The 27,444-nt window shown below is 49.0% G+C and overlaps 1 protein-coding gene across 1 annotated transcript in view; it reads left to right on the forward strand.

Moving 5' to 3' along the window:
• Positions 1-27,444, forward strand: part of LOC144164803 (uncharacterized) — an 89,754-nt gene that overhangs the window by 46,946 nt on the left and 15,364 nt on the right. The window contains exons 3-4 of the mRNA XM_077695070.1: positions 4,117-4,329; positions 23,967-24,197. Coding sequence (XP_077551196.1) covers positions 4,117-4,329; positions 23,967-24,197 — 444 coding nt within the window. The remainder of the gene's footprint in view (positions 1-4,116; positions 4,330-23,966; positions 24,198-27,444) is intronic.

Below are 27,444 nucleotides of genomic sequence, written 5' to 3' on the forward strand. Positions count from 1 at the left end.
GTAGCTGAGGGTCGTCACTGCTTTAGATGTTGTCTTTAATACCTCAGTCATTAGTTTCGAGTTTGCGATAAAATAGCTATCTTTGTTCTCGGCGCAAAGCAGTCTTTTAATAAAACAAATTTGTCATCGTGGAAACAGATGCATAACCGGCTTAAACAATATGTCATCGTATGAACAGATGCATAACCTACATAAGCGACATATGCGTAAACGATAAAAGATATATTTCATATATCTTTTGACAAGCTCCTGCCAGCATTGCTGATTTATTGAGAAGTCCCCAAACAGTATGGTACTCGCTAGTGCTTATTTATTCACGTGGATGTAGTCTGCCATGTGACGATGCAAAGCTATCATTTGTACCTGCTTTGAGGAGAGTGGTTGTGCTGAGGTTGAGTGGAAATGTGCTACAGTGTCCAGGTTTCGATTCCCATTTGATTCCGAGGTTGTCTCAATTAATCCGGAGGCCTTCATTACGGCACGTCTCGTAGCTCATGCCTAACTTCGAAGCGTACAAGGACTAAAATTCTAATTTGTTCTACGCCAGAGGGACGTAAAAATGTTCTCTGCCGCCCTGAAGCCTATTGTTTCAGAGGTACTCAGTGACTATCCCCCGGACACGGGTGCCGTACTCCGTTTCCGAACATCGCCAAATACGCCGTCCTTGCTGTTTGCTGTAGGGTGGTGAGCATTCGTTCGGACCACAGCTTCGGACACATCGGCCCTCCGAGAGGATTCGTGTGCGATTGACACAAATGCTGTCTTCGACGCACTAATTGCTCTAAATTCCCTTCGTCGTGTGGCTATGCGCCAAGCGTTTTGACAATCAGACGGAACTTACAAGGCAACAATTTTTGAATGAGCGCCAATTCTCTTCGCGACAAGCCAAGTTTTTTCTGGCTTTTGACGCCCCCCCTCCCCCCCCCCCCACGTAAAACCCTTAAATCTCGATAACGAAATCAGCTTTTCCACTCCATAAAGTACGACCAGCGAGGCTATTTCGTGCCCTTGTAAAATGGCGGAATTCTGGATGACAATTGCGAGAATGGGCGCGCTACTGCAGGATGCCGCTAAGGCCGTTCGTGTGTATGTACGTCGATAGCCTGGCCTATAGCAGCCGTAAGCGAGATACCGTTCCCTTGTAAGTACAAGCCTCTCACTTCCCGCCGGCACCCACCGCCACCTAACCGGTTCGAGGCGAACCGGTCGGCCAACCGGTTCGCCTCGAACGCGCTTTCCATTGTTTTATGCACCTGCTAAAAGAGCTCCGCCATTCTGCCTCTTCAGCCAAAGGGTAGAATAGGGGTTTTTTGAACTTTGTCAAAATTTTGTGGGCCAATCCTAAGCCTTATCGACCACAAAAAATTCAGACTCGGCTTTACCTTTAAATGTAACAAAAATTTAAGGCAGTAATAATGACAGGTATTTTCTCTAGCTTTACTGCATAAAAAGTTTCAGCCTCGCTCGTGACGTAAGCTTGTACATTGACTTTTCTGCAGCCTGCGCGTTTCCGGCTTGGCCCACAAAATATTGACAGACTGTACCTGTTTACCGCAGCGCCGTTGGCGTGGACGCTGCGTTGATAGGCCGCGCTGCATCAGATGAACGGCTGATTTGAAAGTTGCCAAGAATAGCGTGACAGCAGACATTCCAGTGGAAGTGAATCTGTACGTGATAAGGTGATTATTTATGTGACAATGGGGATTCTTCATCTGGTGTGCGTGTGCGCGCGTGTGTCGGCCCAGTTGGAACTGCAGCTGCACCATGTTACTCCGTGGGTGCACCTTCGCGAATAGCGCACACAAACGGGTAAAAGGAAGGAAACACGGACAGGCGGCTTTGGTTAATGTTTCACCCCAAGAGCGCGCAGTCAACGCGCACATTTTCTGATGGCACGCGTCCTTGCTCTTTCCCCCCTACCTCCTCTCCGTAACCACACCCCTTCGGCCGGAATGAGCGCTTAGACGCTTTCACTAATTTGTTTTCGGCGCGATCGCCTACTCACGAACCCAGAAAATTTGCCAGGGTAGCCATATACAGCTTTGCTATGGAAATTGGTGTGGTTAGCCATTACTGGCGCTTGAATATTCTATGGCAAGACAGGTCGTATTAGCGCAAACCTGCACTGGGGCTGGGCCGTTGTTTTTTAGTTTTGGAGTGAGGTTGATGTCGGTCATTACTGAGGGCGTTGACATTCAGATCGTCCGGAAGTGTGGAGACCATACTGCTGAGCATTGCAGTGTCGCGGAGAGCGTACGGGTAACTGTTGCTCCGCTGCAGGGTGAGGCAAGTGCACGCCCGCTTGGTGACTTGTCGCTGCTGCCTGTTACACGCTGCTCTTCGCATGTCGAAGGCGCTGCCTGCCAGCATTGCTCATCTCAATGTTGTTAATGCGAAGTGCATGATATAGCTTGCGAAGCAGCAGTAGTGCCTTAGCAGCCGTTCTGTTGCTTCCGATGCTGGCGTTTCCGCTCATAGGCATTAATCTTTTGCATCCAAATGCTGTCAGCGCAGATATTCCGCGAACCACACATTAAGTTTTTCTCTATGCAGACGACATTTCGAAGTCTGAGCTGTTCATTACGGGATTTGCAATCGTGCAGCAGTATTGTGAAGCTGGCCTTCGGGGTTTTTTTTTTTTTGTGCAGAGGGTTCCTGGAGTTTGACACCCCTACTCGGCGAGCCTAAAACTCTCACTCGCTGAGAGAATAAGTTCATACGCTACACTGTATAGGAAATTGAGTTCAGGCCCCACTTCTGTTAACGCGCGACATAATCATATGCTCAAGCTCTCAGCAGAGTTGCGTGTATTTTGTTACTGGTAGGACAGGGTTTACAGCAAAAATGCCTGGGTTAACAAAGAAGGCCCCAGAACTCACATTAAACCACTAGCAACGGGCGTTACGCGGCAGTAATTATGGGTCCGTACCATCGGGCGTTTGTGACCAGGAAATCTCTGCCCACATTTCCAGTGGATCGTCCATGTGCAGATGTTGCTACAGAATGTGTTAACGAGATTTTCTCACATGTCGCCTCGAGACATAAATGTGCTTATTAAGGCCAAAGTTGTTGTATTTAGGCTGTCCGTTGAACAGCTATTGTAGACGACCTAACTTCCAGAAAAAGTATGACGCCAAGGAAACCCCCCACCCCTCTTTCTCTTGAGACGAAACAAATGCGGTCCAAACGAGCGTCTCGCAACTGAATTGAGCGGAAGGGGCGCGGTCGCCCAACCTACGTTAAATGAGAAGCATTTGTACAAAGCGGGGAAAAATCACTGCTAAGGTACGTTCCAAAACAAATTTATTTGCACATTTCAAGCGTTTTCGAATTTCACGTATTTAGAATTTTATACCACAGCCTTGGGAGGCTGGCCTTTTTGTTTACTTGGAGAAATGCCAAACAGGCGTGTTTAAGACATGACATGGAAAAGAAAGATGCGTCAACGGTGATAATTATGACGCGTTAGCTTATTAGCATATATTTAGCCAAGTGTGGTTGCAGCCAGTTCATTTTTGGGGGTGTTGCTTCACACCATGGCCAATCCATCAGGGGATATATGCGCTCAGTAAGAAGCGCAGAAATATTCTTGGCCGATTGCACGGAGTAAGTATGTACGTTACAAACATGGCGGATGCATTATTATCCGAAGATATCACAGCTGGTTATAGCTGAACACATACTTTTCTTTGGGCCCACGTTTTTAAAATCGTAGGACAAAGTATGCAGACCGGACATGGATCGAGATTATTTTCAACGCACAGATTTGTGCTAGTTGGTGATACGACTTCGACGTGGTAAAAAGCGCACTAGACGGGGACAGAAGGAGAGTGACACGGGACGAGCGCTAGATATCAACTGAGGCTTTACTGACAGGAAAGGCAACATAAATATAAGGGCGCAGAAACGCTAAAAAGGATACGGAAGGCGCAGCTTTCACAGATAATGTGAGTGAAGCTCTAGATAGGGTTTTTCTTTTGTGTGCTCACGCATTTGTCACTTTTCTTGATATTTTCCTTGATAATACAGAACGCCTCAAAGATCTCTCTTTGCAGCTGTGTCCTCGCGTGTTCCCTGAAAATCAGGCGGGCAACAGCTTATTTCTTGGTGGCGCAGGTTCAACGAAATTCTCGATGGACGCCCTGGGCATTCTCCTCCTGCCTCTGCTGGCCACACGCGTCCCCCTGGAGCGGCACTTCTTGACTTTGTCGTCTCGCACTAAGACCGGTGCACGGAAGGAGAAAACCTGCTTCCCAGCCACGTCGGACGCAGTCCTGCTCAGCTTCGACAAGGAGCGCAACTGGGCGCGCTGGAAGACAGTGCAGATTGGTTAGTGCGGAGGGTTTCCTTTTGACGTGCATTGCTCTGAGGGCCTTTTGCCTCGCGAGGTGGTTGTATACCGAATACCCGCCCGCCGCGGCTCCGTCGCTAAAGGCCGATCCACACGGCGGACCAAAACGATTATTTGGACCGCGGTCCGCGCATCACGTGACAGGACGTCACCAGTACGCGCGGACCGCCGTTCGACCGCGCAGGTCCGCGGTCTTCGCGGGCCAACTATTCGCCGAGGCTTTTCGGTCCGCGGTCTCACGGCGGACCGCGACATCAATCAGCGTGGTCTGACAGCTCCCGCGCCGCGTGGGCGGAGCCGGGTCCAGTTGCGCCAATAGAGAATGGCGCAGGCAGCGCGGCTGTTTCGAAGCGCTCGAAGGAGCCTGTCAATCACCCCCGCTGGGATAGGCGGCGGGCTATCGCGACGCATACTTCATCCGCGCTTTTACTAGCGAGTCCTACGACTCTTACTAGTGCAATGCTAGCCATCATTATCACTTTGTTTCGCGCATGTGGACCTCAATTTACGGGAAGCGTTCGGTTCCAGCGAGCGGTGACGAGCCGTATGCAGCCCGCATCACCCCGCCGTCGCCGCTCGTAGTGTCGCCTTCGTGCGAACGACGCCGGCGGCTGCGTGAGCGCGCCCACCCGGCTGGCACGCGGGTGGCTGTTACTGTGGGGATGAAACGTTTCGTGCAGTCCTGTGCGTTACAACATGTTGTCGTGGCCAAACGGCGCCTGTGTTCAACCTTCCAGCTTGCGTGTTCAGACGGTCGGCCATTCCCGGTCCGCTCAGCCGGCCCGCCGTGTGGATGCGCTCTGCTCTGGATTCCGCACGCCACAACTTGGTTCCGCAGTCCCAGCTCTTTTCGACACATCCACTTTTTAACCCAGCACGACCTTTTCGGCGCAGGACAGTCTTCATCAACGTACAAAGCTAACGCCATAGCGGCCAAACGACGCTTGCGCCCTGTTTCCATTTCGACTGCTCCAAAATGCGCGCGGAACCGCGAAACCAAGCGCAAAATACACAAAACATGTGCGGCGCGGGTGGCGCGGTGGCGCGGGCGCGAGCCGTTCGTATGGGTCCGCGAGTTCGTCTGGTTGGAAGCACTGTGGTGGAGAGTGTTGCTGGTTGGACCGCTCTGTCGTCTGCTACGGCGGTCCGCCATGTGGATGCTCTCCGCGCTGCATCGGACCGCGGCGGGCCGTGACGCGGCATCACGTGACCGGTCGGACCGCGGACTCGGTCCGTCGTGTGCTGAGCACGAGGACGCGGGTTCCATTCCCGGCCGCGGCGGCGGCTTTTCTGATGGAGGTGAAAAGCAAAAACGCTGGTGCGTGCTAGATGTCGGCACAGGTTAAAGATCCCCAGGTGGTCAAAATTAATCCGGAGCCCTCCACTACGGCGCGCCCGATCGTCTGCGTTGCGTCAGCGCGTTAAATCCTACAATCAGGTTGTAGCGAATGTTTAATGGGGATAAGTTGGCAGTTTAAAGGTTTTCAGCGCGGATGTGTAGCACAAAAAAGTACAGCTGATCCGTTGGCATATGCGGAAAGAGAAATTATAATGCATAGAGCCCGGAACTTCGCCTGTTTCTGCAAACAGAGTGTTCAATCCTGCAGTACTTTGCGATGCTGCGCGCATGAAATGGTGGTTTCATTCAACGTTGAGCCTGGCGAATGTCACCAGAGAATTGCTGTCAGCTGGTGACAATAAACGGCGGCTGAAGAGCTTTTGGAAAAGCAACTGTTGGGAGAATTACTTCATAGTTTTTTTAACTCTGAGTTCAAAAAAACATGTTTACTTCATGTGTACATAAACGCAAGCCACCTTTTTTCGCCAAAACAAACGACCCCGGCCTGAGGGCACGAGAGGAGGCCTGGCTGGTTTCCCCGCAGGGGGCACCTTGTGTACTCAAGGTGTTTTGGTGAGTAGCGCCACCACGGTCCCGAGCTCCGCAGGGGTGCCTACTGCCATAGGCACTTGGTGACTTGCAACACCACGGACCCGAGCACATGTGGGTTGGACCCACCCACGCCCCGGCTGTGCGTGGCTGAGCCGTGTCCGGGGAAAAGGGAATCCTGGTGGCTGAGCCAAAGCCGGGGTTGTTTTGGACCTTCATGGCCCCCCGGTAGAGGCAACACACCACTTTGGCCCCTGCTTCTCGCAGACGGTGCCCCCGGTCTGACCCGCCCGGGGGGAACCAGCCAGTCGCCTTTTCCTGCCTCCCTCTCAGCTCTTTCACCTTCCTGTCTTCTTTTCTGCCCCTATCCTGTCATCTCTTCTTTTCCTCATTTCCACACATTTCCAGGCGGCGAGGGTTAACCCTGGGAAAGGAATCAACCTTGAGGACTTAAACAGGGTTATAGCAGCTATGTATGGCTAACGCGCATCTAGCGCGTTCCCAGGTTGGGCTCGGTGGTGGGCGGCCAGCATAGCTGCTGAATTGATTTCACTTGTTATGGCAACAAGATTTTCTGCATCCCATGATCGTCCTCCAAAACGGGGACGCAACGAAGCAGTCCAGCAGTTTTTCACTCCTAAAAAGTCAGAAAATTTCCTAAAGTTTCACGTCATGCACTGTGAAAAAGAAGGCTTGTCAATGAGACGTCTGTCACCATTCTTGGTAGCCAAAGTTCTAACGAATGAGCTAGGCGGCGGTTATAAAGTAAGCAAGCTGGGAAGCGGTGACCTTCTCCTAGAAGTACAAGATGCAGCTCAGTGTGCCAAGTTGACGAAAATAACCACTGTTGGCGACAATCCTGTGAGCATCAGTCCCCACCGATCCATGAACACTACCAGAGGTGTTATCTCTGATGAAGACTTTCTGAACTTGTCTGAGCAAGAACTCCTGGAAGGGTTCGAGGGCCAGAATGTTGTGAATGTTCAACGAATCAAGATACGTAGAGATGGGAAGGAAATTCCGACCAAGCATGTAATCCTCACATTCTCGACCAGTGTACTGCCCGAGTCTGTCGAGGCAGGCTACGTTAAAATCCCTGTGCGTTTGTATATTCCAAACCCCCGTCGCTGCTATAAATGCCAAAGATTTGGCCATGGTTCACTGAGCTGCCGAGGCAAGGCAGCATGTCCAAAGTGTAGCCTCCCCGACCACTCGTCTGACACCTGTGAAGCTCCACTCCACTGTGTAAACTGCATGGGAGAGCACGCCGCGTACTCGCGCTTGTGCCCGCAATGGAAGAAAGAAAAAGAAATAATTGCTCTGAAGTATAAGGAAAACATTACCTTTAGGGAAGCACGACAGAGACTGTTCCTGACACACACTAGCTTTGCCGATGTAGCGCGACGGGGGGCGGCGCTACACTCGGTTCGAGTTCCCCTTGGAACCCTCCCAGTGAGGCCCCAAGGGACACCCCAAGCCCCCTCAGTGCCGGTGGCTAAGGCCACTGCACATGCCACAACAGAAGCGTCAAGGGCTGCCCCAGCACCCCTTGATGCCAACGCTAGGCCCCTTGCTGGCACTGCACTGCCGGTCCCTGCTGAGAGGCAGGCTGCCGCAACCAGCCAGCCTAGCCCTGCTGACGAGGCTTCGCAAGAAGCCATGGACACAACGCCAAGCCCTCCGTTGCGTGGTACGCCGATAGGGCGCGGCACGTCACTCGACCGTTCAAAGCAAAAGACACCTAGGGTCACGGCTCCTGGGAAGGTGTCTTGAGCCTGGGAGGGTGACAGCAGGGCACTTCCTTAATCCTTGTTCAGCATAAGCTGATGGTAACTGATAATGTAGTCCAATGGAACTGCAGAGGCCTCTTGAAAAACTTGGACGATATCTATGAATTGCTGTCACAACACCAAATAAGTATTATGTGTCTCCAGGAGACACACTTGAGGACGAACCAAACTAACTTCTTAAAGAACTACTCTGTATTTAGGAAGGACAGGGATGGCTGCATGCATCCCTCTGGAGGAGTTGCGATTATCGTGCAAAAATCAGTGGCATGCCAGTTCTTACCGCTACAGACCAGTTTAGAGGCTGTAGCCATACGAGCCATTATCTTTAATAGACTGGTAACAGTATGCTCACTGTACATACCTCCAGACCACGGGCTGTCCAGTATGGAGTTTGAAACATTAGTTGATCAGCTGCCAGAGCCGTATCTGCTAGTTGGGGATTGTAATGCTCACCACCCACTCTGGGGTTCTGCACGCACGGATGCTAGAGGACGCCTCGTTGAAAAGTTTCTGCTATCATCTGGAGCATGCATACTTAACAAGAAAGACCCAACATATTATAACACAACACATGCCACGTACTCCTGCATAGATCTCGCCATAGCCTCTCCAGTTCTGTTTCCAGCACTCCAGTGGAAGGTCATTAATAACCTGTACGGAAGTGACCACTTTCCAGTGAGCCTCAAGCTTGTAGACAACAAACAAGACAACACTCCATGCCCACAAAAGTTCAAGGAGGAGGCCGCAGACTGGAAAAAATTCAAAGAGCTCTCTGAGTGTCACTATACACTTATAGACAACCTTGGTATTGATGAAGCTGCTGAGACTCTGACCACCCATATAATTGAAGCTGCGCTGAGGTCGATCCCCCAGACTTCTTCTAGTAGGGTTGCTAAGCCGAAACCTTGGTGGAATGATGATTGTAGGCAGGCCCGTAAGGAACAGAATAAAGCATGGGGTGTCTTGCGTAGGTGCCCAACGACTGAAAATTTGGTACTTTTCAAGCGGGCAAAGGCCAATGGCAGACGGATTCGGCGTATTGCGAAAAAAGAAAGCTGGAATCGTTTTGTGTCATCAATCACATCATATACTGACACGCGGAAAGTATGGAGGAGAATTAAAGCACTCCGAGGAAGTAACACTCTTACGTACCCTTTGGTCAGCACAAGTGGAGACACTTTACAAGACCAAGCGAATGCTCTAGGCAAGCATTTTGAGTATGTATCAAGCTCAGCTCACTATTCAAATAACTTCCTGAGACACAAGAATGCAGAGGAACGGAAGATTGTACGTGACAAACGGCAGTCTGAGGTAGGGTATAATTGCCCCTTCACTATGCAGGAGCTTAAAGTGGCGCTCACTACTTGTGGTAAATCATCACCAGGTCGAGACCGAATAACATACACCATGATTAAGCACCTGCACGACGACACGCTAGAAGCGCTCTTACTGTTGTTTAACAAGATCTGGCGTGCAGGGCAATTTCCAAAAGTGTGGAAAGAAGCTATTGTGGTGCCGATTCTAAAGGAGGGGAAAGATCCATCACTTGCAACTAGTTTCAGACCGGTCGCTTTAACCAGTTGCTTATGCAAGGTCTTCGAAAAAATGATTAACCGTCGCCTGATCTATTTTCTTGAGTACCATGGTATTATAGACAATCGCCAGGCGGGATTTCGCTCTGGTAGATCGACAGCAGACCACCTAGTGGCTATTGAATCCTACATCAGGGATGCATTTGTTCATAAGCAGCATTGTTTATCAGTTTTCTTTGACCTCCAGAAAGCTTACGACACAGCCTGGCGTTACGGTATTCTTTGCGATCTTCGCCGCCTTGGAGTTTGTGGAAACATGCTGAACAGTTTGAAAGATTACCTTTCGGAGCGCACCTTTCAGGTTAGGGTTGGAAATGTCCTCTCGAGGATGTTCGTCCAAGAAAATGGAGTGCCGCAGGGTGGTGTGCTCAGCTGCACCCTTTTTATTATTAAAATGAATTCCTTAGGAACTGCACTGCCTCGCTCCATATCCTACTCGCTATATGTTGATGATGTGCACATTGCGTTTAAATCATGTAATATGTCCATTTGTGAGAGGCAAATCCAACTAGCTGCAAACAAACTTACAAAATGGGCAGATGAGAATGGCTTCTGTTTTAACCCAGAAAAAAGCACGTGTGTGGTCTTCTCTAGGCAGCGTGGTATCCGCCCAGATCCTGTTATTAAACTCAATGAAACACCCATAGCAGTAAAAAAGGAGCACAAGTTCCTTGGGGTTGTGCTTGATGACAAACTTTCATTCATTGCACACCTCAAACGCCTTAAAGTTAAATGTTTGGATACAGTCAGGATCCTGAAAGTCCTCTCACACCAGTCTTGGGGTACTGACACAAAGTGCCTATTGGCCTTATTCAATAGCCTTGTGAGGTCCCGCATCGACTACGGGTGTCTTGTTTATCAATCTGCCGCGAGAACAGCACTAAAGATGTTAGACCCTGTCTACCATCTTGGCCTTCGTCTGGCTACAGGCGCTTTCCGAACAAGCCCTGTGTTAAGCCTGTATGTGGAAGCCAATCAGTGGTCTCTTGAAACACAGCGGAAGTACACTGGGTTGAATTATGCTCTAAAAGTGACATCCTTGACCGGACACCCGAACAGCACTCTAGGTAACCAGGCAATCAAGCTTTTTGAAAAGCGACCTGCCATGGCTGAGCCATTCCATCTGTCGGTGAGGGCACTGGCCGCAGGCCTGGGAATATCCTTCACTGACGCTCAGAAAACCAGCTTTGATGACTTTGTCTCTCCATGGGATCTCTGCCCTATCTCTTATGATCTCTCTTTTATGAAGATTGACAAAAGAACCGCTCCAAAGGAATTAATTATGCAGCATTTTTTGTTTTTGCAGAACAAGTACAGAGCATCTGAGTTCTACACAGATGCATCCAAGTCAGCTGGTGCAGTATCATGTGCTGCACATGGTCCCAACTTTTCCACGTCAAAGACTATGCCTGAAGCCACATCTATATTCACTGCTGAAACACGCGGCCTTGTATTGGCTGTAGAATATATTATTGAGAACAATGTCCCAAAGTCAGTGATATTCACGGATTCTCAAAGTGCTGTGCAGGCTTTAGCGTCAGGAAAGTTACAAAAAAATCCAGTCTTTAATCAATTGCTAAAACTACTGTGCTCAGCCCACAAACAAAAACTTGAAATCACTGTCTGTTGGGTCCCAGGTCACTGCGGCATAGCCGGAAATGAGCAAGCAGACAGGAATGCTGTAACTGCAGCTCTTCGGAATGATCTAGATATTCAAAGCGTCCCGTACGAGGATCTTAAAGCGTACGTACGTAAGAGGCTGCGAGACCAATGGCAGGAAGATTGGAATGGGGAAACAGCAAACAAATTGCACATGGTAAAACCCAAGTTAGGTAGATCGATCTGTGAGAAACGAGACAGGATCACAGAGGTTACTCTCTGTAGACTGCGCATAGGCCATACCCATGCTACACATGCGTACCTATTGAAAGGAACAGAACAGCCACGCTGCTTGAGGTGTGGAGGGTCGCTGTCAGTCATTCACGTACTGGTAGAATGCAAACTACTTGAACCGCAAAGAAAGCTTCATTTTCCAGAATTGTACACACGCATGATCCCTCAACACCCATTGCTGTTTTTATCAGACGAGCCACTTTTCTCTACTAACCGTGTTTTTAAGTACCTCTCATACGTAGATTTTTTAAGGTATGTGTCGTATCACCCGTGAGCCGAGCCACCATCGCACGCTAGGACCCGGTAGGGCCACTCATTGCTACCGCAAAGACGGGGGCAAGGGGTGCACGTAGAAAATGCCTGGCATAGTGTCAAATGTTTTTACTTGGCCCTCTACACCAATTCTTGGCCCTCTACACCAACAGAAATCTGAGATACCTTTTATTATATATTCTGTACTTTATATTCTCACTTGAATAATCCTCACCATAGTACTGGCGCTCTTTGGCCTTGATGCCCTTGCGCCAAGAAAACCTAACATCATCATCATCATCAGGCCTGGCTGGTTTTCGGGATTGGCCGGCGGTAGATGACTTTATATTCGGAAGTCCCGGCGTTGCGCTTACCGCTAGTCCTGAAGAGCAGATTTAGGTCACGTTCAGGTACGGGCCAGAAAGTTTCCAGGAGAATGGAAGACTCACAGAATATTTCCTTAAAATAGGGCAACTTCAGGGGGACATACACGCAGCCGGGGTATTCCCCCAACGACTGGCGGCTGTCTTCAGTTTATGTGATGGAGAAAACTTGTGCTTATGTTGGATCGTCGCGTTTACTATCAGCGCTCGTCACAATTCCAATTCCAATTACAATTACAATTCCATGTTCCCCCCCTTCCCCGTCAGAAGAAAAAGAAAAAAAAATGTGGGGAACGAGACCTGCTCCAGCTAGGCTATGGCAGGTTTAAAGCCAATATAAAATCAACAAATAGGGAGAAAAGCCAAATAAATATTAAGAAAAAGCCAATTTGATGATTAAAAAAAATTCCCTGACGTACGTAACAGCAGGACGCCCAAGCAAAGTTTAAAAGGATAACTAAGCGCGAAGGAACATCAAACGAAGCATAAGGAAGAACGTTCTCAAGTCAGTTCGGCACAAAAGATCGCACAACGCAGCAGTTCCACTCTCAAGTGTGTGCAGCACCCTCAAAGAAAGCCCGAGTCAGAGATGAGGCGGCCTTATCAACTCTCAGACACCAGGTCACACGCTGTAGAACAAGGACTGGGGAAAAAAAGGCGTGAACGTAGCCCAAGGGCACACAGTATCGCTGAGGTGCAGTCCATGGGTGGCACATATCTAGGTGTTAGTTCAACTAAAAAGGCGGCAAGCGGGGGTGAAGGTATAAAAGAAACACCGAGAAAAAAAAGTCACTGAACACACGTAGGCGTCACACCTCGGGCATAGATCGGGAGATAAAATCGGTGAGGTCCATGAGAATCTTCACGGCTGTTGAACTGTCCAAAAGGTGACGAAGCTGTGGCGGCTGTAACGGTGAACTCGACAGCCTACGAAGTCTCTGAATGTAGCTGGCCGTTTTCGGGCATTCTGTTTAATAGTGCCCAACCGAAGTGGCAGGCGCACCGCAGAAGCACTGACAGTTTGGCGTGAGTTGTAGACGGTGAAAGTAATGAGGAAATCGACCGTGTCCGGTTATCACAATTACAAGCACATGTTCTCAATCCCCATCATACCGTTTCTCACATGCAAAATTTTGTTTTTACATTCGGGTAGGCGGCAACATGCTGCCTGCCGCGGCCTGCGTTGATTCATTCTAGGCGGCAGCAGCGCTGCGGCCGCCGGTAGCTGCGTCGCGTGAAGGTGCGGGTGCCGGGTCACTGCGTGGCTGGTCAGCGTGCAGCCAAACATTGTGACATTTATGCCGTTTAGAATCGAGGGACCCAGCGTTGGGGGCCTCCAAGGAGTCACGAAGATCACAACGCAAACGTTCGTGAGCGACGCATTTAGAGGGGGATCTTCCCCAACAGCTCCCAGCCCCCTTGGGTGGCTCCGTTGTTGGGAACTCGAGGCTATATAGGAGCGTGACAGGTCGCCGCCGCTTTAACTAGAATTGTGAATGAGAATCCGTAACGCAATCTTTCACCACAGCACCATTCCCTATCTCGCATGTGGAACTTTGTTTTTGCGGTAATCGCCATGTTAGCGATATATACCTGCCACGGCTTGTGTCGATTTTGGCGCGCAGGTAGCGCCATCCTTGAGGCGCTCGCCGCACCATGCGTGAGCGGGCGTTGCCTCTGCGATCAGCTGCTGGCGGCACGCCGTACGTTGTACCGGCTATGGTGTACAATGCACTCCGGCCGTCCCATTCGCGCGGAGAGCGTAATAGCCGAGAAACCCGGTGTAATTTCTCGTTGAAACCACACCGTGGCGCGCGTAGCCCAAGGTTCTCTTTGCGTGTCGCCGGCGTCGTAGAGGACGAAAAATTTTACCGAAGCCTGGAGCATAAAGAAACCCCATGACACCATGTAAAATACCACGTGACGGCACTGCCGCCCGCATCATAAAGCAGCGTTATATATAGACACACATAGTTAACTCTCGTTAAGACCTACTCGGTCAAGATAACTTTTCGCTGATGCCGAACAACGCGGGTATGTTTGTTTAGTTTTCCATGGACCCAAAGAAAAAAAAATCCACTGAATTAAGACCATCTTTGATTAAAAATAATCAGATGGCATAGTGCTGTCGTGTGTAAGGGCAGGGGTGACCAAGTCATGCCGGCACGCATTGTTGGCTAGCCTTACAGATGGCGCGTTCGAGTGGTGCTGGTTATCGAGAACACGCACTCACGTGAGCCTGCGAAAAAACAGCCAGCTGGGTGAAAGCAGGAGCAGGAACGTCCAGCCCGAATGAGGAAAAAGAAATGAAATGGGCACACGTGTCGATTCCGTATGCACACGCTTTCAACCGGGCTGAAGAATGTGGCAGCAAGATGTAAGGTAAGGGTGGTATTTAAGGCAGCAAGGAAGTTGGGAGGCATATGCGCACCATAGGGTGCAATGTCAAGGGAAGGAAGTGACACAAAAAATCGGCCCCAGCATCTAAGATGTGCCTCAGGGTGGCTTACTACGTTGGATTATCGTGTCGAGCGAGCTATATCGGGCGAACGGGAAGATGAGTCAACGTAAGACAAGCATTGAAGGACTCTGGTAAGACTAAAGGAACACGAACGGACCATCAATAAGACAACCACTCACAGTTGGAAACCCATTGGTACGAATGTGGATGCACGGCAACGTTTGCCTCTACCACCTGCTTGTACAAACATAAAGATCAAAGAACCAGGGAAATACTCGAAGCTCACGCAATCAGAAAACGAGACGTCACATGAGTTAGCCATCCGTTTCCTAGCGCTATCGGAGCAGGTAGCGTATTTAAATAACATGTGACGCAAGGGATAGCATCAATGTGACATGCGCTTAGAATGTATATGTTTCTTGTTGTCAAAATAAATTTGTTGTGAGTGGCGCCCGTTTTGTGCCTATACCTCAGTCTTGTTTTTTTGCGCCTAGTGAACATGAACTGAACTCCTTATTTTTTGGTTTATGGTCACATTTGTGTAATGTGACGTCCTTCGTCGGATCAACATCTTTAAGCGAAGTCCTAGTGAGCACAACTGCATCAAGCGGCTTGCTTAGAGAATTTCATTCATTTACAGGTCCTGTCTATTTTTAATAGTCCCCATGTTGAAATGTAATGCCCGGAAGTGTCATCTACTGCTGCTATTTTTTTGTATAAAGCCTCAAGATCGTAATAGAAACAAATCATAAAAATAAAATTCCTCCACGACCATTGCGAGGAGAGTGCATTTTCATGATACTGCATAATCTTGCCGAGCTACTTTTAAACGTTGCACATGTGTGGGTTATCCTGAACACCCATAGCCTCGTCTTTTGTAGCAAAGATACCTGCTGTCCAACTAAACTTACCGCCGATAGCTTTTTTTTTCGAGCCACCGTTGCGCCTAGAAGCCGTTTATTCCATTGGGTAAAGTGCTAAGTAAGGCAGACAAACGTGTCGTTAATGCCGCAGTCACGGCTTCCGTCGTTACTCGTTGTCGGGGAAAATCGCCGCTTTCATTGCCGAACGAAGCCGTCAATTGCATCCTTTTCGGCCGGTGGGGTGACAGGGACGTGCTTCTATATCGGAGGCCGCGATCGGTTCGTGTTCCTGACTTCCGATTCTTTCGAATGTCTCAATGATGTTTCCACCGTCAGGGACTCCATTTATTTTTAAGGTAGTTGGTGAGGAATGCTGCCAAAATTCGTCGATTTTTTTTATTAGTGAGCTGGTTCTCTGTATGTAGTTCGCTTGCTTGGCAACCGCATATTTGTACGTCATTTGAAAGCTCCTTTAGTTTTTTTTTTCAATTTGAAATACCATTACAAAACTTTACCCTGTCCTTCGGGTTCTAAATTCAGGCCTTGACTCTCGTTGGCGGTCCTCGAGGCCCTTAGGTATTTTATTAACTGGCTTGCTCCTTTCGCCGAGAACATTTCAATTCTTCGTACAACGTCAACACCGCCTGAATGCTTCAAGTCACGCGTCGTTCGAGGGTGTTGTCGGAATCAGTGCAAACCAAATCGCCGCAGCCACGACACAATAACGACTGCCACCTGCGAAAAAACCACTAAATTTAGTTCCGCCTTCAGGGAGCATTCGTCGCTTAACCAAAGTGTGGGTCGTAGTCGGCCTTGGGTCTAGTAGCACTTCGTTGCTGTCGCGTGAAGTCCTGCTTGGGACGTTTCGCTGCTTCCGCACACACTTAGGGCGTGCTGACGCTATACTCGGTGACAACTTAAGAACGGCACCGGAAGTTGCCGCTGTGTCTTATCACCGTAGCCGGATGTTTCTCCGCGCGGCGCAAGTAGGGCCCCGCAGGGGGCACCTTGTGTACTCAAGGTGTTTAGGTGAGTAGCGCCACCACGGTCCCGAGCTCCGCAGGGGTGCCTACTGCCGTAGGCACTTGGTGACTTGCAACACCACGGACCCGAGCACATGTGGGTTGAACCCACCCACGCCCCGGCTGTGCGTGGCTGAGCCGTGTCCGGGGAAAAGGGAATCCTGGTGGCTGAGCCAAAGCTGGGCTTGTTTTGGACCTTCATGGCCCCCTGGTAGAGGCAACACGCCACTTTGGCCCCTGCTTCTCGCAGACGGTGCCCCCGGTCTGACCCGCCCGGGGGGAACCAGCCAGTCGCCTTTTCCTGCCTCCCTCTCAGCTCTTTCACCTTCCTGTCTTCTTTTCTACCCCTATCCTGCCATCTCTGCTTTTCCTCATTTCCACACATTTCCAGGCGGCGAGGGTTAACCCTGGGTAAGGAACCAACCTTGAGGACTTAAACAGGGTTATAGCAGCTATGTATGGCTAACGCGCATCTAGCGCGTTCCCAGGTTGGGCTCGGTGGTGGGCGGCCAGCATAGCTGCTGAATTGATTTCACTTGTTATGGCAACAAGATTTTCTGCATCCCATGATCGTCCTCCAAAACGGGGACGCAACGAAGCAGTTCAGCAGTTTTTCACTCCTAAAAAGTCAGAAAATTTCCTGAAGTTCCACGTCATGCACTGTGAAAAAGGCTTGTCAATGAGACGTCTGTCACCATTCTTGGTAGCCAAAGTTCTAACCAATGAGCTAGGCGGCGTTTATAAAGTAAGCAAGTTGGGAAGCGGCGACCTTCTCCTAGAAGTACAAGATGCAGCTCAGTGTGCCAAGTTGACGAAAATAACACTGTTGGCGACAATCCTGTGAGCATCAGTCCCCACCGATCCATGAACACTACCAGAGGTGTTATCTCTGATGAAGACTTTCTGAACTTGTCTGAGCAAGAACTCCTGGAAGGGTTCGAGGGCCAGAATGTTGTGAATGTTCAACGAATCAAAATACGTAGAGATGGGAAGGAAATTTCGACCAAGCATGTAATCCTCACATCCTCGACCAGTGTACTGCCCGAGTCTGTCGAGGAAGGCTACGTTAAAATCCCTGTGCGTTTGTATATTCCAAACCCCCGACGCTGCTATAAATGCCAAAGATTTGGCCATGGTTCATTGAGCTGCCGAGGCAAGGCAGCATGTCCAAAGTGTAGCCTCCCCGACCACTCGTCTGACACCTGTGAAGCTCCACTCCATGTGTAAACTGCATGGGAGAGCATGCCGCGTACTCGCGCTTGTGCCCGCAATGGAAGAAAGAAAAAAATAATTGCTCTGAAGTATAAGGAAAACATTACCTTTAGGGAAGCACGACAGAGACTGTTCCTGACGCACACTAGCTTTGCCGATGTAGCGCGACGGGGGGCGGCGCTACACTCGGTTCGAGTTCCCCTTGGAACCTTCCCAGCGAGGCCCAAAGGGACACCCCAAGCCCCCTCAGTGCCGGTGGCTAAGGCCACTGCACATGCCACAAAAGAAGCGTCAAGGGCTGCCCCAGCACCCCTTGATGCCAACGCTAGGCCCCTTGCTGGCACTGCAGTGCCGGTCCCTGCCGAGAGGCAGGCTGCCGCAACCAGCCAGCCTAGCCCTGCTGTCGAGGCTTCGCAAGAAGCCATGGACACAACGCCAAGCTCTCCGTTGCACAGTACGCCGATAGGGCGTGGCAAGTCGCTTGACCGTTCAAAGCAAAAGCCACCTAGGGTCACGACTCCTGGGAAGGTGTCTTGAGCCTGGGAGGGTGACAGCATGGCACTACCTTAATCCTTGTTCAGCATAAGCTGATGGTAGCTGATAATGTAGTCCAATGGAACTGCAGAGGCCTCCTGAAAAATTTGGACGATATCTATGAATTGCTGTCACAACACCAAATAAGTATTGTGTGTCTCCAGGAGACACACTTGAGGACGAACCAAACAAACTTCTTAAAGAACTACTCTGTATTTAGGAAAGACAGGGATGACTGCATGCATCCCTCTGGAGGAGTTGCGATTATCGTGCAAGAATCAGTGGCGTGCCAGTTCTTACCACTACAGACCAGTTTAGAGGCTATAGCCATACAAGCCATTATCTTTAATAAACTGGTAACAGTATGCTCACTGTACATACCTCCAGACCACGGGCTCTCCAGTATGGAGTTTGAAACATTAGTTGATCAGCTGCCAGAGCCGTATCTGGTAGTTGGGGATTGTAATGCTCACCACCCACTCTGGGGTTCTGCACGCACGGATGTTAGAGGACGCCTCTTTGAAAAGTTTCTGCTATCATCTGGAGCGTGCATACTTAACAAGAAAGACCCAACATATTATAACACAACACATGCCACGTACTCCTGCATAGATCTCGCCATAGCCTCTCCAGTTCTGTTTCCAGCACTCCAGTGGAAGGCCATTAATAACCTGTACGGAAGTGACCACTTTCCAGTAAGCCTGAAGCTTTTAGACAATAAACAAGACGACACTCCATGCCCACAAAAGTTCAAGGAAGAGGCAGCAGACTGGAAAAAATTCAAAGAGCTCTCTGAGTGTCTTTATACACTTATAGACAACCTTGGTATTGATGAAGCTGCTGAGACTCTGACCACCCATATAATTGAAGCTGCGCTGAAGTCCATCCCCCAGACTTCTTCTAGTAGGGTTGCTAAGCCAAAACCTTGGTGGAATGATGATTGCAGGCAGGCCCGTAAGGAACAGAATAAGGCATGGGGTGTTTTGCGTAGGTGCCCAACGACTGAAAACTTGGTACTTTTCAAGCGGGCAAAGGCCAATGGCAGACGGATTCGGCGTATTGCGAAAAAAGAAAGCTGGAATCGTTTTGTGTCATCAATCACATCATATACTGACACGCGGAAAGTATGGAGGAGAATTAAAGCACTCCGAGGAAGTAACACTCTTACGCAACCTTTGGTCAGCATAAGTGGAGACACTTTACAAGACCAAGCGAATGCCCTAGGCAAGCATTTTGAGTATGTATCAAGCTCAGCTCACTATTCAAATAACTTCCTGAGACACAAGAAGGCAGAGGAACGGAAGATTGTACGTGACAAACGGCAGTCTGAGGTAGGGTATAATTGCCCCTTCACTATGCAGGAGCTTAAAGTGGCGCTCACTACTTGTGGTAAATCATCACCAGGTCGAGGCCGAATAACATACACCAGGATTAAGCACCTGCACGACGACACGCTAGAAGCGCTCTTACTGTTGTTTAACAAGATCTGGCGTGCAGGGCAATTTCCAAAAGTGTGGAAAGAAGCTATTGTGGTGCCCATTCTAAAGGAGGGGAAAGATCCATCACTTGCAACTAGTTTCAGACCGGTCGCTTTAACCAGTTGCTTATGCAAGGTCTTCGAAAAAATGATTAACCGTCGCCTTATCTATTTTCTTGAGTACCATGGTATTATAGACAATCGCCAGGCGGGTTTTCGCTCTGGTAGATCTACAGCAGACCACCTAGTGGCTATTGAATCCTACATCAGGGACGCATTTGTTCATAAGCAGCATTGTTTGTCAGTTTTGTTTGACCTCCAGAAAGCTTACGACACAGCCTGGCGTTACGGTATTCTTTGTGATCTGCGCCGCCTTGGAGTTTGTGGAAACATGCTGAACAGTTTGAAAGATTACCTTTCGGAGCGCACCTTTCAGGTTAGGGTTGGATATGTCCTCTATGTTCGTCCAAGAAAATGGAGTGCCGCATGGTGGTGTGCTCAGCTGCACCCTTTTTATTGTTAAAATGAATTCCTTAGGAACTGCACTGCCTCGCTCCATATCCTACTCGCTATATGTTGATGATGTGCACATTGCGTTTAAATCATGTAATATGTCCATTTGTGAGAGGCAAATCCAACTAACTGCAAACAAACTTACAAAATGGGCAGATGAGAATGGCTTCTGCTTTAACCCAGAAAAAAGCACGTGTGTGGTCTTCTCTAGGCAGCGTGGTATCCGCCCAGATCCTGTTATTAAACTCGATGAAACACCCATAGCAGTAAAAAAGGAGCACAAGTTCCTTGGGGTTGTGCTTGATGACAAACTTTCATTCATTGCACACCTCAAACGCCTTAAAGTTAAATGTCTGGATACAGTCAGGATCCTGAAAGTCCTCTCACACCAGTCTTGGGGTACTGACACAAAGTGCTTATTGGCCTTATTCAATAGCCTTGTGAGGTCCCGCATCGACTACGGGTGTCTTGTTTATCAATCTGCCGCGAAAACAGCACTAAAGATGTTAGACCCTGTCTACCATCTTGGCCTTCGTCTGGCTACAGACGCTTTCCGAACAAGCCCTGTTTTAAGCCTGTATGTGGAAGCCAATCAGTGGTCTCTTGAAACACAGCGGAAGTACACTGGGCTGAATTATGCTCTAAAAGTGACATCCTTGACCGGACACCCTAACAGCTCTCTAGGTAACCAGGCAATCAAGCTTTTTGAAAAGCGACCTGCCATGGCTGAGCCATTCCTTCTGTCGGTGAGGGCACCGGCCACAGGCCTGGGAATATCCTTCACTGACGCTCAGAAAGCCAGCTTTGCTGATCTTGTCCCTCCATGGGATCTGTGCCCTATCTCTTGTGATCTCTCTTTTATGAAGATTGACAAAAGAACCGCTCTAAAGGAATTAGTTATGCAGCATTTTTAAGTGCGAATGCACTTCTTAAGCGAGCCTGAATCGTCCGCCGCCGTAGTCCGCATAGCAACAGCTGCGGGTGCGCGCGCTCCTCGTCTTCCTTGGCAACGGGGGGAGATGGGCGCACGCTGCCTGGCCGCTGACATGGCACATACCCACGTGGGGGATTGGCCAGAAATCGGGCGTGAGAAGGGCTAATGCACCCGCTTAAAGGAGTACTGACACGAAATTTCAAAGCTGAGATCCGCTCTAGCAATCAAGTTCGACAACACAAATAGGTGTCTGTGAATAAACGCATCCGTCTTTCTTTGTAGTTGTGTGTGTGTGTGTGATCTCTCTTTCGCGAACATTACCGAACCGCGCAAATTCAACTCGTGCATTCGCACTTTCACAATCTTCCCCTCGGGGAAATGCGGGGAATTTTTTTTTGTTTTTGCAGAACAAGTACAGCGCATCTGAGTTCTACACAGATGCTTCCTAGTCAGCTGGTGCAGTATCATGTGCTGCACATGGTCCAAACTTTTCCACGTCAAAGACTATGCCTGAAGCCACATCTATATTCACTGCTGAAACACACGGCCTTGTATTGGCTGTAGAATATATTATTGAGAACAATGTCCAAAAGTCAGTGATATTCACTGATTCTCAAAGTGCTGTGCAGGCTTTAGCGTCAGGAAAGTTACAAAAAATCCAGTCTTTAATCAATTGCTAAAACTACTGTGCTCAGCCAACAAACAAAAACTTGAAATCACAGTCTGTTGGGTCCCAGGTCACTGCGGCATAGCCGGAAATGAGCAAGCAGACAGGAATGCTGTAACTGCAGCTCTTCGGAGTGACCTAGATATTCAAAGCGTCCCGTACGACGATCTTAAAGCGTACGTACGTAAGAGGCTGCGTGACCAATGGCAGGAAGATTGGAAAGGGCAAACAGCAAACAAATTGCACATCGTAAAACCCAAGTTAGGTAGATCGATCCGTGAGAAACGAGACAGGATCACAGAGGTTACTCTCTGTAGACTGCGCATAGGCCATACCCATGCTACACATGCGTACCTATTAAAAGGAACAGAACAGCCACGCTGCTTGAGGTGTGGAGGGTCGCTATCAGTCATTCACGTACTGGTAGAATGCGAACTACTTGAACCGCAAAGAAAGCTTCATTTTCCAGAATTGTACACACGCATGATCCCTCAACACCCATTGCTATTTTTATCAGACGAGCCACTTTTCTCTGTTAACCGTGTTAAGTACCTCTCAGACGTAGATTTTTTAAGGTATGTGTCATATCACCCGTGAGCCGAGCCACCATCGCACGCTAGAACCCGGTAGGGCCACTCATTGCTACCGCAAAGACGGTGGCAAGGGGTGCACATAGAAAATGCCTGTCATAGTGACAAATGTTTTTACTTGGCCCTCTACACCAATTCTTTTTTTTAACAGAAATTTGAGATACCTTTTATTATATATTCTGTACTTTATATTCTCACTTGAATAATCCTCACCATAGTACTGGCGCTCTTTGGCCTTGATGCCCTTGCGCCAAGAAAACCTAACATCATGATCATCATCAGCGGCGCAAGTAGGGCGTTACTGGGAATGTTTTGAACATGGCGTGAGCCCTTCCCGTGATTTTTTGGACTTAATATGCTTATAAACGACTCCAGTGACGACAAACTGCATGAGACAAGGCAGACGATATTACGCATTCATAGCAAACCCCCTTTAAAACGCGCGCGCCCTGACGTCACGGGTCCGGCGCTTTGGCGGAGTGATACACTACATGAGGTGGTGCCGTTCTTGAGTTGTAACCGAGTATAGCACTGGCCCGGTCGGGCCAGCAGCTGGATGCGGGGCAGCGGTTCGCGCGAAACGGATCCACCTATTGCAGGAGCTGCAAAACGGGCAATAATTGGGGTTGCTTTCAGAGCGTACCATTGCGTCGATTTTGGCTAAATAAAAGCTTGGAAGTTTTTTTTTTACGTCACAAGATCAGTACTGTCTTGTCTTTTTGGGAAATTTTTCACTCTTGTCCATATTATGTGTTGTAGTGCAAGGGTTGTGCCTCACTCTCAAAGAAGGTGAGATCGTGCATGTAATACCACCGCCTTGTATTTGTCCTAATAAGTTTTTGTTTGTCCACGGGAGGGGGTTTTAGTACTTTTGGAAGTAGCTTGGCGCCTCTAATCACGTAATTGTTTTTTTTCCCTTTCTAGACGACCCAGCAGTCTTAAAGGTCGGGGCACTCACTAATGGAATATTACAAGTTACTTGTCCCAGTATACACTAGGTATATAGTAACTGGAGGTAGTAAATTTAGCACTAGTCAGAGTTACTACCTAAAGGAAGCAGTAAGCACCACTACCTCCACTAGTAAAGTCTTAATGATAACACTCTTCTGAGCTACATGCGCTTACTTACTGGCCATGCATAACCTATAGCCATAAGCACTACTTTAATATAATGCATACTACTTCCTACACTCGGTGAATTTCCTCACGATGCAGTTGCTAGTGGCAGACCCTACGTAAAAAACCGCGGGGTAGTAAGGTTCGCAAGGAGTTAGTAAATACAGCCGTTACTACCTTTCTACTACCTTTTTTTATGAGGAGTGAGTATTTTTCAAGAGCGTTTGCTTATTAGGGCTCAGGGTCTGTGCAATGCCGTGTCAGGTACTCGCGCTTGCCCCAATCCGTAAAAGGACAAAATTGCAAGGATTTGCGTTAGCCGCACTATAAATTGATAACCTTATCTCATTATTTACTACACAAGCAATACTGCGACGCATGTGAACGGGAGAGGGAAAACAGTGTTGAAATTATTTTATCCTACGCAGGAATCAAGCCTGTGGCCGGCAGTGCTAGGGCGCAAGAGGAGAATGCTGGCGGCGACGACGCGAAAGACGCCGGCGAGCGAAGAGGATTTGGTGACGGAGGCCTTGCGCCCATAGAGCCTGCAGTACCGCTGCCCCCTGGTGACGTGATGCCCTTGGAAGGTTGTGCGGCCCAGGTCGGACTGACCCTCGTCCGGCCATCGGGGTCCACCTGGCAGGGCCTCTCCCGGTTGGGTGCGTTGCTCTTTGTCACTCCTTTTGAATTTCCATCGAGTGCTTGACTGCACACAGTAGTAATGCGGAATTAATAAATGGCCCTGTGGGATCCGTAGACCCCCCAAGGACAAGACTCGAGCGTCAAGGGGGTAGATAAGTGGCCATCAAGGTCTGCATTTAATGGGACGTCAAATGGAGCTAAGTGAAGAGGAAAAAAACAGTGCGTGCGCTCATGAGGCCCGAGACATGACGATGATGCCAGCACAAGGAGATTGACCTCTGTCACTTCAATACAATGTCTGACCACACCAGGCCTATGGCGGTCGATGGCGATGTGTCTTTGACCTCTTCAAAGATATTTTACAGGCCCATTATGTGAACATGCCGGCGTCGGTGGGGTGTGTAGCGGCAAAAGTTTGTTTAAATTCCCTTTTGCCACCACTAATCATGTGGCGCTATATCCGAAGAACCAGAAAAATGAAGAAGGGATAAAGCAAACGAGCACGCGCGCCTCCATCGAGGCAACACCTGGGCAAGTGCAGAGCCACGCGGAAAAGCCAGGAGTGCTATCCTCCATACCAATTCTCGTTGAACCGGTTCTGTTTCAGTGCGCGCTGCGCTGATATTCATACTCCGGCTGTATCCGCTCCTCTCGGCCAGCGGCGCACCAGTCACCAAGGGTGCTCAGCCCTTCAGCGCATAGTTGGACACTCGGCGGTGTTCACTTGAAAAGGAATGGTGGCCAATCGCAACTCGTAAAAGTGCTTAGGTGTACCTGGAGTTTTCCAGCCATTTAGGGTGCATATTACACAACTTGGTATTCAGTTCAATTCGATTTTTGGCTTCATTGTGTACTACATGGCAAACAGTGAGTACTACAAACGGCACGTGCATCTTTCGCAGGCTACGTGTTGTAATTTTTCCGCATCATTTGGAGCCCAGAGAAAATAAATAGCAGCAATTTTTGCTACAAAAATGAAAAAAGAAAGCATATAGTCAGTATGAGCTAACAAACATTACAATACATAATTATGACCTCAATACCAAACACCAATTAAAAGAGCCATGAAGACAAAACACAAGTTTGGGTTATTCGAAAGATTTCATGTTTTATAGTGCCCCGAGTACCTGTCCGAATGCAAACAATGCTTTATTCACTGAGAAATTAATTATTTAAGTTAAAATTTTGATTTTCCCGCTAAGTCATGCGTTTTCATGGTCTGCAATGACATCACAGGGACTTGTTTACCATTAGTGAACCTAAAATGCGCCACCACACCGCGGCAAGCCATTTTCTGCCTTTTGTTTGTTTGTGAACGTATTTTACGTGGCTTATTTTGTTTATGGAGACAATCGTTTCGTTAAATATCGTGGTCGCTTGACAAATGTGGTGACGCAAGACATCATCGCTTGCGTCAATCGGCCAGTGTCGTCTGAAACAACCCCAAGGACCGCAGTCGCATCAGCAGTACGCATCGGTACTTCTATGTTTGCGTGTGCTTTCGTAACTTCCACTGTTTGTCCCACCACTCTTAAGGCTTTCAAAAGAATGTGCCCTAAATTTAAGCGCAAATGGCTGGTTCGGCAAGCTTATAAGCTATGCCTAATTGGCGTTTGCTTTTGCCGCCCTCCGCCAATCGCAGAGCTGTCTGGTATGACATCATAGGTTCTGTTGCGCGAAATAAGCTAGTGGTGAGTGAGTGAACAACGTTTACTGAGCTTCAAATAAAGAATGGTGCGCGCAGGCACCAGATGGGGTGGTTCCCTATTCGCGGGACCCATATGTGACCAGTAATTCTTCTCCTCGAACCACCAGCTGTTGCTGAATGGCGAGGTCAGAGCTTGACAGTAAGGTCTCCCATCGCTCGAGCGGGTTAGAATTGGGGGAGGGGGAAGGGTGTGGGGGGTGTCTTGAGGTTTTTGCACTCCCTAATAATGTGCGCGAGAGTGACGTTTCCCCGGCAGAACGGACATGTGTTGTCGTGTTGTGCAGGGTACATTTTGTGCCGAAGCGCCGGGGCTGCGAGCGACCCGGCCGGTAAGCGGCGCAATATCGTCTGCTTCCGACTACTTAGTTGCTTGTGCGTAGCATGTCCATTCCCTTTTTTCCTAATTATGTAGCTCATTTGAGCGAAGTTTCCTTGCTCGAGGCACCTTGAGTAATTTTGGTGACGGTGAGTGGCGACACCGTGTTTACTTAAGCTGTTACCTACCGTGGTGAGAAGTTCAAGGTGAAGGGTTATAAGCCGTTAACGGTGGCCGTCGGAGACCTGGTCAAGCTCCGGGCGATGGGCTCCCGGTCTGTTTATCAGGCTGGGAGCTCGGGGACCTCTTTGACCATCAGGGTAACGTCAAAGCAGAAAGTACCCCAGTTCCCTGCCTTAAATTGTGTGGCATGGTATTGTCAAAACTCTCTCTTCCAAAAAATCTGGCCCCAAAAAGGGCCCGCACCGATGTAATTTTCAAACCTCTGCCCAAGCAGCCCAACATGACGTTTAACACCCCGGACAACTTTTCTCGCTTCTTGGTGGTACAATCCAAGATCAAGGAATCTCCAGTTACCTGCAAGTCGGTCTTCTTGTTGGCCGAGTTCATTGAGAATGTAGTTGGCGCGAACTACAAGGCAAAGAAGCTGACATCGGCGGACGTGCTTGTTGAACTGTCTACTAAAAACAATCTGACAGTCTTTTGAACCAGACTGACTTACTTGGCCTTGAAATAACTGTGACGCCACATTGGAGCCTTAACAGCTCGCAGGCGTGATTTCCGAGATGGACCTGCTCAATGAAAGTGAGTCTGACCTCCTAGAGGGCATGCGTGACCAGGGCGTTTATGCGGTAAGAAGAATAATGATCAGGCGCGATGACAAAGAAGTAAAAGCAAAACATGTAATCCTAACTCTTGACTGAAGTGTCCTACCGGAGTATGTCACTGCAGGCTTCCTTCAATGCAATGTCTGACCTTACACACCAAACCCACGCCGCCGCTTCAAGTGCCAGCGGTATGGGCACAGTACTACCACCTGCCGCGGAAAACTGACATGCGCCAAGTGCGCAGCACATTATGACCCTTCAGAGAACTTTGCTTCTGACATATTGAAATGTGCCAACTGTGAACAACCCCATGCTGCATACTCCCGGTCATGTAGTAAGTTCAAAGCAGAGAAAGAAATCATAACATGAAGGTCACCAAGAACATTGCCTATCAAGAAGCACGACAAAAACATTCGATGTTTTCAGAAAGGTATGCCGACGCAGCTCGCCGG

Source organism: Haemaphysalis longicornis, unplaced genomic scaffold, assembly GCF_048455015.1.
Source record: "Haemaphysalis longicornis isolate Haplotype H1 unplaced genomic scaffold, Haemaphysalis longicornis Haplotype H1 scaffold_1, whole genome shotgun sequence".
NCBI classification, from domain to species: Eukaryota; Metazoa; Arthropoda; class Arachnida; order Ixodida; family Ixodidae; genus Haemaphysalis; species Haemaphysalis longicornis.